The 19469-nt window shown below is 45.9% G+C and overlaps 1 protein-coding gene across 3 annotated transcripts in view; it reads right to left on the bottom strand.

Moving 5' to 3' along the window:
• The window catches only part of dnajc14 (DnaJ (Hsp40) homolog, subfamily C, member 14), a 65839-nt gene that overhangs the window by 37086 nt on the left and 9284 nt on the right, over positions 1-19469 (bottom strand). For all 3 annotated transcript variants that reach the window (XM_072493748.1, XM_072493746.1, XM_072493747.1), the window contains exon 2: positions 248-2102. In XM_072493748.1, coding sequence (XP_072349849.1) covers positions 248-2053 — 1806 coding nt within the window. In that variant the 5' untranslated portion in view covers positions 2054-2102. The remainder of the gene's footprint in view (positions 1-247; positions 2103-19469) is intronic.

Raw genomic sequence — 19469 nt, 5'->3', positions numbered from 1 at the left:
CTGCCTTTTAAATTGCTATAAACCTTAGCACCATCTTCTAGTGTAACTACTGGGCATTTAAAAAAGATTACCCAGAGCTGTAGGACCAAAACTGGCACAGGGTTAATCCCAGGAGATGGAAAATAGGAACAAATTTTAGATACTCACAATACTTAGAACGTTGGCTCTGGTAATCAGTCAAATGGAACTAACTGGAGTCAGACAGCTGAATTTGGCTTTTAGTTAAATGTTTTCATGCAGAACTCACCAGTACAGCCAACTGCCGATAAGCCTTTTTCAGCTCGGCATCAGTGGCCATTACCTCCACGCCCAGAACTTTAAAAGGATCCAGGTCTTCCTCCGGTATATCAGCCATTGCCAGCAGCCGGTTCACCTCATGATCTGGCTGGTATCTACTTGCACTGGGTGACTTGGGGGATGGAGATGAAGCTCGAGACTGGCCTGCAGTCCGCCATTTACCAGTTAGCCAGGACCGCATTTTCAACTTCTCCCACAGTCTTTTCAAATAATTCCAAGTCCTAGATTCTGCTATAGACGAGCACAAGCTGTGCAGAAAGCGGACAGCTGGAAAATGGGGAACGCTTTCCCTGCCCCATATGGGTAACTTCTGAAATATCCTGGAAACCCCAGACTTTCCATATTTGTAGCAGAGCCGTAAACATCCTATAAATAACATTAGTACGAGAAAAAGCAGAGCAAGCAGCATTTTAAAAAACTTTATAGTCATCTTCATCGAGGAAAAGCAAAACCATCTAAGCTTCTCTGACCCTGATTTTGCCCGCTTAAACAGCCACATGCACGAGGTCCTTGCACTGCCCTTTAGGTATTTAAAATCTTCCTTTTGTATCTGGCAACATGAATACACAAGTTTGCCCCCTGTTTCCACGTACTCTCCACACTTGTGGGTCACGAAAAGAATGACATCCATTAGGATTTTCACATAGGTAACACATCGCCAAAGCAGCTCCTCAGTTTGTTTCTGTACACCGCTCTTTAATCTGTCCCTGTTGTCAGCGTGCTGCCGCTTCCTCTCAGCCTTCATGTGCCTCTGTTTATTAGCAGCTGAAGTCTTGCCATTCTTCTTCACATGCTCCCTTGCATCCTCCTTATCACAGGTGTCTTTTGTGGATTTGTTTCTCTGCCGTTTGCTGCTTTTCCTGCTGGTGAACTTCACAGGGTAGCTGATATCTTCCATCATTTTCACCGGGTTTTCATCCAATCCTTCATCTTCATTGAATTCTTCACATTCATCTATCCCATCTTCTTGAGAAGCATTGACAGAACGAATACAGTCTAAATTGTCAAGGAAAGACAGATTGTCATCCGCCCTGAAGGGGTAGCTGTGGTCTCCATAGCTGCCTGGTTGAAAGCATCCTTCCAAAAACCCATGAGTACAGGCAGAGCTTTTCCTCTGATGGATGGAGGACAGACACCCATTCTCTCGTGAATCTTTCTCAGTCACACCTTTATGATCAGTTATACCATCAGAAAGAGTATATGGCTTCTCACTGCTGGCCAGCTCCGTCTCTCGGCTTTGAAGATTACACCTATCACCGGATATGCCAGAACAATACAGAGATGGCATCTGCTCTGTAAAATCCAGATGTCCACAGGGGAAGCTCAACCCTTCCATATTCAGCGTTTTCAATTCTTCATCTAAGAGTTGATCTGAAGATGGTTCTGTGTGATCAAAACAGCTAGCATCACCAAGATTCCAATTTGACAAGGTCACTGGCGTACAGTTCCCTGTGTCTGTATTTCTTACTGGTTGGTGACTTGTCCTTTGCCAGGTCGTATTCCCATGAGAAGGATGGACGCGTTCTGAAATATACCGATTTGACTCAGCACCATCGCACCGGGCACCACAGGAATAGTTTGGAAAATCAGTTGTTTTATCATCACAGCGAGGTCTGGTAACTGGCTGTCCTATCTGATCAAACTGGGCATGGCTGTGATGGGACAATTGTTGCTGCGCCTTCACATACCCATGGATTTTGCTTCTTTCTGACCACTGCAGATCATTTCGCCTAGCATGGTGATCCTTTCTCTCCATTGCAGCAGAAACTCAAAGTCGCTGGCAGTCATGTTTGTTCCATTTTCACCTAGAATCAATACACAAGATACAAGTGCTTTAACTATGAGAGAAATAAATACATGCAATAATTACATAAGGTTCAAATGTTTACAAGAACTAACGGTGTACATAGAACATCGAAAAATACAGAACAGGCCCTTCAGCCCACGATGTTGTGCCGAACCTTTGTCCTAGATTAATCATAGATTATCATAGAATTTACAGTGCAGGAGGCCATTCGGCCCATCGAGTCTGCACCGGCTCCTGGAAAGAGCACCCTACCCAAAGTCAACACCTCCACCCAACACTAAGGGCAATTTTGGACACTAAGGGCAATTTATCATGGCCAATCCACCTAACCTGCACATCTTTGGACTGTGGGAGGAAACCGGAGCACCCGGAGGAAACCCACGCAGACACGGGGAGGATGTGCAGACTCCGCACAGACAGTGACCCAAGCCGGAATCGAACCTAGGACCCTGGAGCTGTGAAGCAATTGTGCTACCCACAATGTTACTGTGCTGCCCTCAAGAACAAATTAATCTACACTATATCACTCAACCGTACTATATCATTCTACCGTAATCCATGTACCTATCCAATAGCTGCTTGAAGGTCCCTAATGTTTCCCACTCAACTACTTCCACAGGCAGTGCATTCCACGCCCCCACTACTCTCTGGGTAAAGAACCTACCTCTGACATCCCCCCCTATATCTTCCACCATTCACCTTAAAATTATGTCCCCTTGTGATGGTTTGTTCCACCCGGGGAAAAAGTCTCTGCCTGTCTACTCTATCTATTCCCCTGATCATCTTATAAACCTCTATCAAGTCGCCCCTCATCCTTCTCCGTTCTAATGAGAAAAGGCACCCTCAACCTTTCCTCGTAAGACCTACTCTCCATTCCAGGTAACATCCGGTAAATCTCCTTTGCACCTTTTCCAAAGCTTCCACATTCTTCCTAAAATGAGGCGACCAGAACTGTACACAGTAGTCCAAATGTGGCCTTACCAAAGTTTTGTACAGCTGCATCATCACCTCACAGCTCTTAAATTCAATCCCTCTGTTAATGAACGCGAGCACACCATAGGCCTTCTTCACAGCTCTATCCACTTGAGTGGCAACTTTCAAAGATGTATGAACATAGACCCAAAGATCTCTCTGCTCCTCCACATTGCCAAGAACTCTACCGTTAACCCTGTATTCCACATTTATATTTGTCCTTCCAAAATGGACAACCTCACACTTTTCAGGGTTAAACTCCATCTGCCACTTCTCAGCCCAGCTCTGCATCCTATCTATGTCTCTTTGCATCCGACAACAGCCCTCCTCACTATCCACAACTCCACCAATCTTCGTATCGTCTGCAAATTTACTGACCCACCCTTCAACTCCCTCATCCAAGTCATTAATGAAAATCACAAACAGCAGAGGACCCAGAACTGATCCCTGCGGTACGCCACTGGTAACTGGGATCCAGGCTGAATATTTGCCATCCACCACCACTCTCTGACTTCTATCGGTTAGCCAGTTCATTATCCAACTGGCCAAATTTCCCACTATCCCATGCCTCCTGCAGAAGCCTACCATGTGGAACCTTATCAAATGCCTTACCAAAATCCATGTACACTACATCCACTGCTTTACCTTCATCCACATGCTTGGTCACCTCCTCAAAGAATTCAATAAGATTTGTAAGGCAAGACCTACCCCATACAAATCCGTGCTGACTATCCCTAATCAAGCAGTGTCTTTCCAGATGCTCAGAAATCCTATCCTTCAGTACCCTTTCCATTACTTTGCCTACCATCTAAGTCAGACTAACTGGCCTGTAATTCCCGGGGTAATCCCTTTTTTTTAAAAATTTTAAATAATTTTTATTAAAGGTTCTGGATAACTGGGGCTCTTTCTGGGGAAGGTGGGACCTCTACAGACAGGATGGTCTACGTCTGAACCTGAGGGGCACAAATATCCTTGGGGGGGGGGGGGGGGGGGGGAGATTTGTTAGTGCTCTTTGGGGGGGTTTAAACTAATGCAGCAGGGGCATGGGAACCTGGATTGTAGTTTTAGGGTAAGGGAGAATGAGAGTATAGAGGTCAGGAGCACAGATTTGACGTCGCAGGAGGGGGCCAGTGTTCAGGTAGGTGGTTTGAAGTGTGTCTACTTCAATGCCAGGAGTATATGAAACAAGGTAGGGGAACTGGCAGCATCGGTTGGTACCTGGGACTTCGATGTTGTGGCCATTTCGGAGACATGGATAGAGCAGGGACAGGAATGGATGTTGCAGGTTCCGGGGTTTAGGTGTTTTAGTAAGCTCCGAGAAGGAGGCAAAAGAGGGGGAGGTGTGGCGCTGCTAGTCAAGAGCAGTATTACGGTGGCGGAGAGGATGCTAGATGGGGACTCTTCTTCCGAGGTAGTATGGGCTGAGGTTAGAAACAGGAAAGGAGAGGTCACCCTGTTGGGAGTTTTCTATAGGCCTCCTAATAGTTCTAGGGATGTAGAGGAAAGGATGGCGAAGATGATTCTGGAGAAGAGCGAAAGTAACAGGGTAGTTATTATGGGAGACTTTAACTTTCCAAATATTGACTGGAAAAGATATAGTTCGAGTACATTAGATGGGTCGTTTTTTGTACAATGTGTGCAGGAAGGTTTACTGACACAATATGTTGACAGGCCAACAAGAGGCGAGGCCACATTGGATTTGGTTTTGGGTAATGAACCAGGCCAGGTGTTAGATTTGGAGGTAGGTGAGCACTTTGGGGACAGTGACCACAATTCGGTGCCGTTTACGTTAGTGATGGAAAAGGATAAGTATACCCCGCAGGGCAAGAGTTATGGCAAGAGCTGGGGGAAGGGCAATTATGATGCCATTAGACATGACTTGGGAGGGGTAGGTTGGAGGAGTAGGCTGCAAGTGTTGGGCACACTGGATATGTGGAGCTTGTTCAAGGATCAGCTACTGCGTGTTCTTGATAAGTACGTACCGGTCAGGCAGGGAGGAAGGCGTCGAGCAAGGGAACCGTGGTTTACCAAAGAAGTGGAATCTCTTGTTAAGAGGAAGAAGGAGGCCTATGTGAAGATGAGGTGTGAAGTTTCAGTTGTGGCGATGGATAGTTACAAGGTAGCGAGGAAGGATCTAAAGAGAGAGCTAAGACGAGCAAGGAGGGGACATGAGAAGTATTTAGCAGGTAGGATAAAGGAAAACCCAAAAGCTTTCTAAAGGTATGTCAGGAATAAAAGAATGACTAGGGAAAGAGTAGGGCTAGTCAAGGACAGGGATGGGAAGTTGTGTGTGGAGTCTGAAGAGATAGGCGAGATACTAAATGAATATTTTTCGTCAGTATTCACTCAGGAAAAAGATAATGTTGTGGAGGCGAATGCGGAGACCCAGGCTATTAGAATAGATGGCATTGAGGTACGTAGGGAAGAGGTGTTGGCAATTCTGGACAGGTTGAAAATAGATAAGTCCCCGGGGCCTGATGGGATTTATCCTAGGATTCTCTGGGAGGCCAGGGAAGAGATTGCTGAGCCTTTGGCTTTGATTTTTGTGTCATCATTGGCTACAGGAATAGTGCCAGAGGACTGGAGGATAGCAAATGTGGTCCCTTTGTTCAAGAAGGGGAGTAGAGACAACCCTGGCAACTATAGACCGGTGAGCCTCACGTCTGTAGTGGGTAAAGTCTTGGAGGGGATTATAAGAGACAAGATTTATAATCATCTAGATAGGAATAATATGATCAGGCTTTGTGAAGGGTAGGTCACAAACCTTATTGAGTTCTTTGAGAAGGTGACTGAACAGGTAGACGAGGGTAGAGCAGTTGATGTGGTGTATATGGATTTCAGTAAAGCGTTTGATAAGGTTCCCCACGGTAGGCTATTGCATAAAATACGGAGGCTGGGGATTGAGGGTGATTTGGAGATGTGGATCAGAAATTGGCTAGCTGAAAGAAGTCAGAGGGTGGTGGTTGATGGGAAATGTTCAGAATGGAGTTCAGTTACAAGTGGCGTTCCACAAGGATCTGTTCTGGGGCCGTTGCTGTTTGTCATTTTTATAAATGACCTAGAGGAGGGCGCAGAAGGGTGGGTGAGTAAATTTGCAGACGACACTAAAGTCGGTGGTGTTGTCGACAGTGCGGAAGGATGTTGCAGGTTACAGAGGGATATAGATAAGCTGCAGAGCTGGGCTGAGAGGTGGCAAATGGAGTTTAATGTAGAGAAGTGTGAGGTGATTCACTTTGGAAGGAATAACAGGAATGCGGAATATTTGGCTAATGGTAAAATTCTTGCAAGTGTGGATGAGCAGAGGGATCTCGGTGTCCATGTACATAGATCTCTGAAAGTTGCCACCCAGGTTGATAGGGTTGTGAAGAAGGCCTATGGAGTGTTGGCCTTTATTGGTAGAGGGATTGAGTTCCGGAGTCATGAGGTCATGTTGCAGCTGTACAAAACTCTGGTACGGCCGCATTTGGAGTATTGCGTGCAGTTCTGGTCACCTCATTATAGGAAGGACGTGGAAGCTTTGGAACGGGTGCAGAGGAGATTTACCAGGATGTTGCCTGGTATGGAGGGAAAATCTTATGAGGAAAGGCTGATGGACTGGAGGTTGTTTTCGTTAGAGAAAAGAAGGTTAAGAGGAGACTTAATAGAGGCATACAAAATGATCAGAGGGTTAGATAGGGTGGACAGTGAGAGCCTTCTCCCGCGGATGGAAATGGCTAGCACGAGGGGACATAGCCTTAAACTGAGGGATAATAGGTATAGGACAGAGGTCAGAGGTAGGTTCTTTACGCAAAGAGTGGAGGCGCCGTGGAATGCCCTACCTGCAATAGTAGTGAACTCGCCAACATTGAGGGCATTTAAAAGTTTATTGGATAAGCATATGGATGATAATGGCATAGTGTAGGTTAGATGCCTTTTGTTTTTTGGCTTCCCATGTCGGTGCAACATCGTGGGCCGAAGGGCCTGTACTGCACTGTATCGTTCTATGTTCTATGTTTTCATAAAATATCGATCACAAAATGAGAAAGAAAAAAGAACCCAACAGGGTTAAGTACAAAACACAATCTAAAAAAGCAACCCCCCAAACCCCTCCCCCCCGTACATAAATAATAAATTAACATTAACACCCCGACTTAACACAACAGGTGTATACACCCCTCAGACCCTTCCAGTGTAAATAATATAAACAAAATACAGTAAACCCCGCCCCCCCCGGAGCTGCTGCTGCCATTGACCAATGTCTATCGTCCTGCCAGAAAGTGTAAGAACGGTTGCCACCGCCTAAAGAACCCTTGTACCGACCCTCTCAAGGCGAATTTCACCCTCTCCAATTTAATGAACCCCGCCATATCGCTGATCCAGGATTCCACGCTTGGGGGCCTCGCATCTTTCCGCTGAATGAGAATCCTTCGCCGGGCTACCAGGGACGCAAAGGCCAGAAATCCGGCCTCTTTCGCGTCCTGCACTCCTAGCTCCTCTGCCACCCCAAATATTGCGAGCCCTCAGCCCGGTCTGACCCTGGATCCTACCACCCTCAACACCGTCCTCACTACGCCCTTCCAGAATTCCTCCAGTGCTGGGCATGCCCAGAACATATGGGTGTTATTTGCTGGGCTCCCTGAGCACCTAACACACCTGTCCTCACCCCCAAAGAACCTGCTCATCCTTGTCCTGGTCATGTGTGCCCTGTGCAGCACCTTAAACTGCATGAGGCTGAGCCTCGCGCACGAAGAGGAAGAATTCACCCTCCCTAGGGCATCTGCCCACGTCCCCTCTTCGATCTCCTCTCCCAACTCCTCCTCCCACTTACCATTCAACTCCACCACCGAGGTCTCCTCCTCCTCCTACATCACCTGGTAAGTTTCCAAGATCTCTCTCCCCCCCCCCCCCCCCCCCCCCCCCGAGAACACCCTGTCCCGTACTGTGTGTGGCAGTAGCCGCGGGAATTCCACCACCTGCCATCTGGCAAACGCCCTTACCTGTAAGTACCTGACGGTGTTCCCCGGGGGGAGCCCGTACTTCTCCTCCAGCTCACCCAAGCTCGCGAACTTCCCGTCCACAAACAGCTCCCCCAGCCTTCGTATCCCTGCCCTGTGCCACCCCGAAAACCCTCCACCTGTTCTTCCTGGGGTGAACCAGTGGTTCCCCCGTAATGGGGTCCACGCCGAGGCCCCAACTTCCCCCCTATGCCGCCTCCACTGCCCCCAAATTGAGGGCCGCCACCACCACCGGGCTTGTGGTATACCTCCTTGGAGGGAGCGGAAGCGGCGCCGTTGCCAGCCCCCCAGACTCGTACCCACACAGGACGCCGTCTCCAGCCTCTTCCATGCAGCCCCCTCCCCCTCCATCACCCACTTGTGCACCATCGTCGCATTGGCGGCCCAGTAGTACCCACAGAGGTTGGGCAGCGCCAGCCCCCCCCCTATCTCTACTCCGCTCCAGGAACACCCTTCTCACCCTCGGAGTCCCTCACGCCCACACAAACCCCATTATACTCCTGTTAACCCGCCTGAAAAAAGTCTTCGGGATAAACACGGGGAGGCGCTGGAACAGGAACAAAAACCTTGGGAGCACCGTCATTTTGATTGACTGCACCCTACCCGCCAGGGACAGCGGCAACGCGTCCCACCTCTTGACCTCCTCCTCCATTTGCTCCACCAGCTTTGTAAAGTTAAGCCTATGCAGGGCCCCCCAGCTCCTGGCCACCTGGACCCACAAATATCTGAAGCTCCTCTCTGCCCTTTTTAGTGGGAGCTCGCCAATCCCCCTCTCCTGGTCCCCTAGCTGAACTACGAACAGCTCGCTCTTCCCCATATTGAGCTTGTACCCCGAAAAGTCCCCGAATATCCGAAGGATCCTCATTACCTCTGGCATTCCTCCCACCGGGTCCGCCACATACAGCAGCAGGTCGTCCGCATAAAGCGACACCCTAGGCTCCTCCCCACCCCGCACCAACCCCCTCCAGTTCCTCGACTCTCTCAGTGCCATAGACAGGGGTTCAATCGCCAGTGCGAAGAGCAGGGGGGACAGGGGACACCCCTGTCTCGTCCCTTGGTGCAAACGAAAGTACTCGGACCTCCTCCTATTTGTGGCCACACTTGCCTTTGGGACCTCATACAACAACCTAACCCACCTGACAAACCCCTCCCCAAACCCAAACCTCTTCAGCACCTCCCACAGGTACCCCCACTCTACCCTATCGAAGGCTTTCTCAGCGTCCATCGCCACCACTATCTCCGCCTCCCCCTCCCTCACCGGCATCATGATAACGTTCAAAAGCCTCCGCACATTCGCGTTCAACTGTCTCCCAGGGTTATCCCTAGTCCCTTTTTTGAACAGGGGCATGACATTCGCCACTCTCCAATCCCCTGGTACCACCCCTATTGACAGTGAGGACGAAAAAATAATTGCCAACGGCTCTGCAATTTCATCTCTTGCTTCCCATAGAATCCTTGGATATATCCCGTCAGGCCCAGGGGACTTGTCTATCCTCAAGTTGTTCAAAATGCCCAACACATCTTCCTTCCTAACAAGTATTTCCTCGAGCTTACCAGTCTGTTGCACACTGTCCTCTCCAACAATATGGCCCCTCTCATTTGTAAATACAGAAGAAAAGTACTTGTTCAAGATCTCTCCTCGCTCTTCAGACTCAATACACAATCTCCCGCTACTGTCCTTGATCGGACCTACCCTCGCTCTAGTCATTCTCATATTTCTCACATGTGTAAAAGGCCTTGGGGTTTTCCTTGATCCTACCCACCAAAGATTGTTCATGCCCTCTCTTAGCTCTCCTAATCCCTTTCTTCAGTTCCCTCCTGGCTATCTTGTATCCCTCCAACGCCCTGTCTGAACCTTGTTTCCTCAGCCTTACATAAGTCTCCTTCTTCCTCTTAACAAGACATTCAACCTCTCTTGTCAACCATGGTTCCCTCACTCGACCATCTCTTCCCTGCCTGACAGGGACATACATATCAAGGACACGTAGTACCTGTTCCTTGAACAAGTTCTACATTTCACTTGTGTCCTTCCCTGATAGCTTATGTTCCCAACTTATGCACTTCAATTCTTGTCTGACATCGTATTTACCCTTCCCCCAATTGCTAAACCTTGCCCTGTTGCACGCACCTATCCCTCTCCATTACTAAAGTGAAAGTCACAGAATTGTGGTCACTATCTCCAAAATGCTCCCCCACTAACAAATCTATCACTTGCCCTGGTTCATTACCAAGTACCAAATCCAATATGGCCCCTCCTCTGGTCGGACAATCTACATACTGTGTTAGAAAAGCTTCCTGGACACACTGCACAAACACCACCCCATCCAAATTATTTGATCTAAAGAGTTTCCACTCAATGTTTGGGAAGTTGAAGTCACCCATGACTACCACCCTGTGACTTCTGCACCTTTCCAAAATCTGTTTCCCAATCTGTTCCTCCACATCTCTGCTACTACTGGGGGGCCTATAGAAAACTCCCAACAAGGTGACTGCTCCTTTCCTATTTCTGACTTCAACCCATACTACCTCAGTAGGCTGATACTCCTCGAACCCCCACCACCTCTTTTACTACCCTCCCTAATCTTATTGAAACATCTATAACCAGGGACCTCCAACAACCATTTCTGCCCCTCTTCTATCCAAGTTTCTGTGATGGCCACCACATCGTAGTCCCAAGTATCGATCCATGCCTTACGTTCACCCACCTGATTCCTGATGCTTCTTGCGTTGAAGTATACACACTTCAATCCATCTCCGTGCCTGCAAGTACTCTCCTTTGTCAGTGTTCCCTTCCCCACTGCCTCACTACACGCTTTGGCGTCCTGAATACCGGCTACCTTAGTTGCTGGACTACAAATCCGGTTCCCATTCCCCTGCCAAGTTAGTTTAAATCCTCCCGAAGAGTACTAGAAAACCTCCCTCCCAGGATATTGGTGCCCCTCTGGTTCAGATGCTACCCGTCCTGCTTGTACAGGTCCCACCTTCCCCAGAATGCGCTCCAATTACCTGAAGCCCTCCCTCCTACACCATTCCTGCAGCCACGTGTTCAACTGCACTCTCTCCCTATTCCTAGTCTCGCTATCACGTGGCACCGGCAACAAACCAGAGATGACAACTCTGTCTGTCCTGGCTTTTAACTTCCAGCCTAACTCACTAAACTAGTTTATTACCTCCACACCCCTTTTCCTACCTACGTCGTTGGTACCAATGTGCACCACGACTTCTGGCTGCTCCCCCTCCCCCTTAAGGATCCTGAAGATACGATCCGAGACATCCCTGGCCCTGGCACCCGGGAGGCAACATACCTTCCGGGAGTCTCACTCGCGACCACAGAATCTCCTATCTATTCCCCTAACCATTGAATCTCCTACTACTATTGTAGTGTGAAAGCTGAACTCCACAAAGCATCTGTCTGGACAGTTATTCCCAGAACTTAGTATATGACTTGTCTGAAGCCAGGGACAGGCTATATCTTGCTCTCATTGTTTTATTACACAAAACTCCTTGATTAGATTTCTATGATAACAAAAGGATGTCAGCAGATGCTTTCTTACCCACACTATAGCTTTCCCTCAATTTTCTTCCCTTCTCTCCTGAAAGTGCAGAGTTGTGCTGGGGATTTTTAAAATATATATTTTTTTAAAGTCGTCCATGTGACGTGGGTTGCAGGCTGTGCCAGCATTTATTGTCCACTCCTAATTGCCCTCGAGGGGGCAGTTAAGAGTCAACCACATTGCTGTGGGTCTGGAGTCACATGTAGGCCAGACCGGAGAAGGACAGCAGATTTCCTTCCCTAAAGGGCATTAAGTGAACCAGATGGGTTTTTACGACAATGGTTTCATGGTCATCGTTAGACTGTTCAGTCCAGATTTCATTCAATTCAAATTTCACCATCTGCAGTGGCAGGATTTGAACCTGGGTCCCCAGAGCGGGTCTCTGGTTAACTAGTCCAGTGACAATACCATTATGCCACCGCTTCAGCAGATATCTCGCCAGATCGATGCCACTATCCCTTCTTTGCCATTTCCACGTTTATTGAAGCTGAGGAACTGGGACTTTTTGGTCTAAACTGGAGTGCAGTTGCTTTTTAACATTAAGGTCTGAAGACTAGAGAAAATAAATCCGCCCATCAAGTTTTTGTATTTTTATCAAAAGTCCTGTTCGATCCCGGGTCACTGTCCGTGTGGAGTTTGCGCATTCTCCCCATGTTTGCTTGGCTCTCGCACTCCAAAAATGTGCAGGCTAGGTGGATTGGCCATGCTAAATTACACCTTAATAAAAAAGAGAGAATTGAGTACTCTTAAAGAGTACAGTGACATTAACCTACACATTGTCTTTTCTTTCAAATTCCCCAACCTCTTTTGAAGAGGTACCTGGCCAAGAATTAAAACTGGGATTGGCAGCTGCAACTTTTGATGCTTGGTGATATCTAACTGGAAGGTCTTACTGCAAGATAGCTTTTAAAATTATTTAATGGGATGTGGCTCACTGGCTAGTCTCGCACTTATTGCCCTTCCCTAATTGCCCCTCGAGAGTGTGGTGGTGAGTTGCCTTCTTGAACAGCTGCAGCTCATATGGTATATGTACACCCACAGTGCTGTTAGGAAGACAGTTCCCGCAGTGGTTAGCACTGCTGCCTCACGGCACCGAGGATCCAGGTTCGATCCCGGCCCCGGGACACTGTCCGTGTGGAGCTTGCACATTCTCCCAGTGTCTGCATGGGTCCCACCCCCACAACCCATAAAGATGTGCAGGGTAGATAAATTGGCGATGCTAAATTGCCCCTTAATTGGAAAAAAAAAAGAATATTGTACTCCAAAATTTAAAAAATGGAAGACAATTCGAGGACTTTGACCCAGCGACAGTAAAGGAACAAGATATATTTCCAAGTCAGGCTGGAGTATGGCTTGGACAGGAACTTCGAGGTGGTGGCGTTCCCAAGTGTCTGCTGTTCTTGTCCTTCTAAGCGGTAGAGGCTGCGGGTTTGGAAGGTGGTGCTGAAGGAGCTTCTGATGAAGTGCATCTTGGAAGGTACACACTGCTGCCACTGTGCAATGGTGGAGGGAGTGCATATTTAAATGGTGAATGGGATGCCAATCAAGCAGGCTGCTTTGTCCTGGATTGTGTCAGTTTTTTTGTGCTGTTGAAGCGGCACTCCTCCAGGCAAGTGAGAGAGTATATTAATCACACTCCTGGCTTGTGCCTTGGAGATGGTGGAAAGGCATCAGGGTGTCAAGAGGTGAGTTACTCTGTGCAGAATTCCCAGCCTCTGACCTGCTATTGTAGGCACAGTATTTATATAGCTGGGTCCAGAACGATGATAGAGGCGATTTAGCGCTGGTTTTGCCATTGAATGTCATGGGGAGATGGTTAAATTCTCTCTTGTTGGACAGTGTCATTGCCTGGCACTGTGGCACAAGTTACGTGCCACTGCCACTTACCAGATCAAGCCTGAATGTTGTCCAGGTGTTGCTACATGGACATGCACTGCTTCGGCATCTGAGGAGTTGTGAATGGTACTGAATAGAGTGCAATAAACAGCGAACATTCCTGCTTCGGACCTTATGATGGAGGGTAGTTGATTGGCTGAAGCAGCTTAAGAACCTGAGGAACTCCTGCAGTGATGCCCTGGGATTAAGATGATTGACCTCCAACAATAATCTTCCTTTGTGCTTGGGCTGCTTGATGCCATACTCCTAGTTCTTATGTTCTTGTTCTTATGTAAATGCTGCCTTGATGTCAACAGCAGTCTCGCACACCTCACTTTAATTTCAGCTTTTTTGTCCAGGTTTGGGCAAATGCTGTGTCCAGGTTTGGGCAAATACTGTATTAAAGTCATGAGCTGTGTTGTCTTTGCACTACCGAAACGGAGTAGGTTATTGCTGCGTTAAGTGCCGCTTAATAGCACAGGCAACACCACCTTCCATCACTTTAATGATCAAGATGAGGCTAACGGAGTGTAGATTTGTCCTGCTTTTTGTGATAGGACATACCGAGGCATCTTTCCACACTGCCAGTGCTGTAGCTGCACTGGAACAGCTTGGCGATAGACTACGAGTTCTGGAGTACACAAGTCCTAATTACTGCCGGGATGTTGTCAGGGCTCATACTGCTGCTTCCAGTGCCTCATTTCTTGATATCACGTGTGCCATGTGAGAGTACCCGTTAAGAAATGGGGGTGTAAGAAATGTATCTTTTAGAAATGGAGCTGCTCATGTTACTGGAGTGATGTCAGAGTATGGGTGGAGCTGTGCTCCACTTCTGCTTTTTAGTTTTAGTTTGAGAAAGCTTGGGTGTGTGTGTTTTTCAGTGAGCTGAATCTGAAGTTAAAAGTGAGCTGCACTGCTGTTGATCTCTGCCATCAAAAGACTATCTATGGATCATTTGGGTGAACTCAGAATTGTAAAAAAGGTCTCAGTATTGAATATAAATCTAATGTGCTCCTGTTTGAAGGTTTGTAAAGTCTTTTGGATGTTAAAAGGACAGCATACAGGTTACTTAGTGTTGTATTCTTTGGGGGTGTATTTGATTTACTGGTTGCTAAGATATTCACTGTTTGTTTTAAAAAGGTTAACTTGAGTTCATAGAATAAACATTGTTTTGTTTTAAAAAACCACTGGTCCATTTTCTGCTGTACCATACCCGTAGAGTGCGCCGTGTGCTCCCCAAACCACAATCTATTAAACGTTGTGGGTCAGGTGAACTCCATGATACACTTTGGGATTCTCAAAACCCTGGCCCATAACAATTGACTTAGTGAACTTAATGACAGCGAGGGGTGAGCATATTGTAGTTGCTTTTCAGGTGTGGTATTTTAGTTTAAGTGGGGAGTGTTGTGGACAATGGCTCTTTCAGAGGCTCAGAAGTTTTTCGGGGTGGAGACGGTCACACACAGTACCTTACGGACAGAGACTAAAAGCAGGCTGTGAGATCTGGCAAAAACATTGCTGTTAACATTACCTGACAAAATGCGAAAAGATGAGGTAATTATGACGGTGGCTAAGCATTTAAAGTTGCCCGAGATACAGTTTGACTCATTGGAAATGGCAAAACTTCAGTTGCAAATTAAACAAATGGAACATGAGAAAGAATTAAAGCAGCTTGAATACGAAAGAGAGAGCGCGGAAAGAGAGAGAGCGGAAAAAGAGAGAGAGGAAAAAGAAAAGGAGAGAGAAGGAGAAAAGAAAGAATAGCCCGAGCAGAACAAAAAGAGAAAGGGAGATACAGATCAGGGAAAAAGTTAAAGAGAGAGAGTTTGAACTTCAGAAAATGGCCATGAAACATGACAGTCAGTTAAAATTGGCAGACATAAAGGGAAACGTACAGTTGGATGATAGTGATAGGATAGTGAGAAAGAGCCTCATAGTCGAAGGCTAGGTGGGAATCTATTTAACTATGTCCAAGCATTGTCAAGGTTTGACGAGAAAGAGGTAGAAGCCTTTTTCATTTCATTTGAGAAGGTAGCTAAACAAATGAAATGGCCACAGGACATGTGGGTATTACGGATTCAAACAAAGCTGGTAGGTAGAGCTAGTGAAGTGTTTGCATCATTACCGGAGGAGGTATCTGGGACGTATGAGGTGGTGAAAAATTCCATCTTGGGTGCATATGAACCTGAAGCTTACAGACAAAGGTTTAGAAATTTAAGGAAAGAATTTGTTCAAACATACATGGAGTTTGAAAGGCTCAGAGTAATTTTGATAAGTGGACAGGGGCTTTGAAAATAGACCAAACGTATGAAGCTCTCAGAGAAATTATAATTTTGGAGTTTAAAAATTCAATTCCTGATGTAGTGAGAACTCATGTGGAAGAGCAGAGGGTTAAAACTGTGAGGTTAGCAGCAGAAATGGCAGATGATTATGAATTAGTTCATAAATCAAAGCTTGGTTTCCGACATCAGTTTCAGCCAGTGAGGGATAGAAACTGGGAACATGAGAAATTCTCAAGTGGTAAAGGTAAAGGTGATCTGATGGGAGATTATAAGGAGAGTGTACCTCAGATTAAAAAAGAAATCCAGGAGGGTGGAAGAGGCATGAAGAGTTTCAGATGTTTTCACTGTAATAAACTAGGCCATGTAAAGTCAGTGTTGGTGGTTGAAGAAAGGCACTGGGAAGGCTGATGTGGTAAAACAGGATCAGACAGTGGGGTTTGTTCAAGTGGTAAAGGAAGGCCCAAGTGAAGCGAAGGAGGTGCAAAAGACTGTACAGCCCGATCAAGAGGTGATTGATAAGAAGGTGCCAGATGTCTTTAAAGAATTTACTTGTGTGGCTAAAGTTTACTCATGTGTATCAGGAGGAGCAGGTAAAGAAGTCACAATTTTAAGAGATACAGGAGCTAGCCAATCTTTGATGGTAAGAGATGAGGAGTTATGTAGGTTGGGAAGAATGTTGCCAGAAAAGGTGGTAATATGTGGAATTCAGGGTGAGGAGTAGTGTTCAATTATATAAGGTAGGGTTGGAAAGTCCAGTGAAGAGTGGTGAAGTGGTAGTAGGAGTAATAGAGAAACTATCTTGTCCGGGAACACAGTTTATCTTGGGTAATGATATAGCTGGATTGCATGTGGGAGTGATGCCTACTGTGGTTGATAAGTCAGTGGAAAATCAGACAACTGACAAGGATGAATATCCTGGGATTTTTCTGGATTGTGTAGTAACAAGGTCGCAAAGTCACAGGTTAAGACAAGAGGAGAAATCAAAGAGTGAAGATGAAGTTGAAGTGCAATTATCAGAAACGATTTTTGATCAGATGGTTGAAAAAGAACAAGAACAGGTGAGGATGAGGCGGATATTTTTAGTTCAGGAAAATTGTCGGAGTTACAACAGAAAGATGCAGAAATAAACGGATATATCAGAAAGCATATACGGAAGAGGAATCTGAGAGTATACCAGAGTGTTATCGTAAAAATGACGCCTTGATCAGAAAATGGAGACCTGTACATATGCAGGCGGATGAAAAGTGGGCAGAAGTTCATCAAGTAGTATTGCCGGTAGGGTATAGAAAGGTGTTGAGAGTTGCACATGAGTTACACGCCAGTGGGAGGTCATTTGGGAAGAAGGAAAACTCAAGCTAAAATCCAGAAACATTTTTTATTGGCCTGGATTACAAAAGATGTAGTTAGATTTTGTCAATCATGTCACACATGTCAAGTGATAGGGAAACCTCAAGCAGTAATAAAACCAGCGCCCTTAATACCCATTCCAGCATTTGAGGAACCTTTTACAAGGGTCCTAATTGATTGCATAGGACCGCTTCCTAAAACAAAAAGTGGGAATCAATATCTTTTGACTGTAATGGATGTGTCTACTAGGTTTCCAGAGGCCATTCCAGTACGTAATATTACAGCTAAAAAGATTGTGGAGTAATTACTTCAATTTTTTTTACTAGATATGGACTACCCACAGAAATACAATCGGATCAAGGATCAAATTTTACCTCCAGGTTACTCAAAGAAGTAATGGATCGCTTACGAATAAAACAATTTAAATCAACTGCGTACCATCCAGAATCGAAGGGAGCGTTAGAAAGGTGGCATCAGATATTAAAGACAATGTTGAGGGCTTATTGTCAAGATTATGTAGAGGATTGGGATAAAGGAATTCCATTCGTACTGTTTGCAATTAGGGATGCACCTAATGAGTCAACCAAATTTAGTCCTTTTGAACTAATTTTTGGTCATGAGGTAAGAGGACCACTTAAATTGATTAAGGAAAAATTGGAGAGAGAGAAATCGGAAATTACTTTATTGGATTACGTGTCAAATTTTAGGGAATGATTAAATAGAGCAGGTGAATTGACGAGACAACATTTAAAAGTTGCATAAAATGTGATTAAACGGGTAGCGGACAAGGAATCCAAAGTTCGTAGTTTTGCCAGTGGGGATAAAGTTTTAGTGTTGTTACCAGTGGTAGGTGAACCTTTAAAAGCTAGGTTTTGTGGACAGTATCAGATGGAAAGGAAATTAAGGGAGGTGAATTATGTGGTAAAAACACCAGATAGAAGGAAGACTCACCGAGTGTGTCATGTGAATATGCTTAAAAGGTACTTTGAAAGGGGAGGAGAAAAAGGAGGAGGTTTTAATGATGATTCTAACTCAAAGTGATGAACCAAATCCAGATGACTGTGAATTTGACATACCTCAAATTAAAGTGGAAAATTAGTTTGTCCTTAAAAATTGGGATAAATTGGTGAGTTATCTTCCAGAGGAAAAGCAAACTGACCTGAAAGAGTTATTGATATCACATGGGCAAGTTTGTGGAGATAAATTGGGAAGTACTAAAATGGCTATACATGATGTAGATGTGGGAAATGCTGTTCCAATCAAAGAACATCCATGTAGACTTAACTCTTTAAAATTGGCACAGGTTAACAGAGAGATTGAGAGTATGCTTAAAAATGGCATAATTGAAGTGGGTTGCAGCCAATGGAGCTCACCCATAGTGATGGTACCTAAACCAGACGGTACCCAACGGTTGTGTGTGGACTATAGAAAGGTTAATGCAGTTACAAGAACGGACTCTTATCCTATCCCACGTTTGGAGGATTGCATTGAGAAAGTGGGACAATCAGTTTTTATTTCCATTTACTTAAGGTTACTGGCAGGTACCTTTATCCGAAAGGGTGAAGGAGATTTCCGCTTTTGTGACTCCAGATGGTATATACCAGTTCAAAGTTATGCCATTTGGCATGAAAACCACCCCAGCCACATTTCAACGGTTAACTAATAAAGTTGTTTCAGGATTACCCAATTGTGCGGTATACATCGACGATCTGGTAATTTTCAGCCAGACACGGAAAGAACATTTAAAACATCTGATGGAGTTATTCGATCGACTTCAGGAGGCGGGTTTGGTGATAAACCTAGCCAAAAGTGAATTTGGAAAAGCCCAAGTGGGTGATTTAGAGATGTGGATCAGAAATTGACTAGCTGAAAGAAGACAGAGGGTGGTGGTTGATGGGAAATGTTCAGAATGGAGTTCAGTTACAAGTGGCGTACCACAAGGATCTGTTCTGGGGCCGTTGCTGTTTGTCATTTTTATAAATGACCTAGAGGAGGGCGCAGAACTGTGGGTGAGTAAATTTGCAGACGACACTAAAGTCGGTGGTGTTGTCGACAGTGCGGAAGGATGTAGCAGGTTACAGAGGGACATAGATAAGCTGCAGAGCTGGGCTGAGAGGTGGCAAATGGAGTTTAATGTACAGAAGTGTGAGGTGATTCACTTTGGAAGGAATAACAGGAATGCGGAATATTTGGCTGATGGTAAAGTTCTTGGAAGTGTGGATGAGCAGAGGGATCTCGGTGTCCATGTGCATAGATCCCTGAAAGTTGCCACCCAGGTTGATAGGGTTGTGAAGAAGGCCTATGGAGTGTTGGCCTTTATTGGTAGAGGGATTGAGTTCCG

This window comes from Scyliorhinus torazame, chromosome X (assembly GCF_047496885.1).
Source record: "Scyliorhinus torazame isolate Kashiwa2021f chromosome X, sScyTor2.1, whole genome shotgun sequence".
Taxonomy (NCBI): domain Eukaryota; kingdom Metazoa; phylum Chordata; class Chondrichthyes; order Carcharhiniformes; family Scyliorhinidae; genus Scyliorhinus; species Scyliorhinus torazame.
Note: the sequence above shows the minus strand (reverse complement) of the source record. Positions and strands in the feature narration are given on the sequence as shown.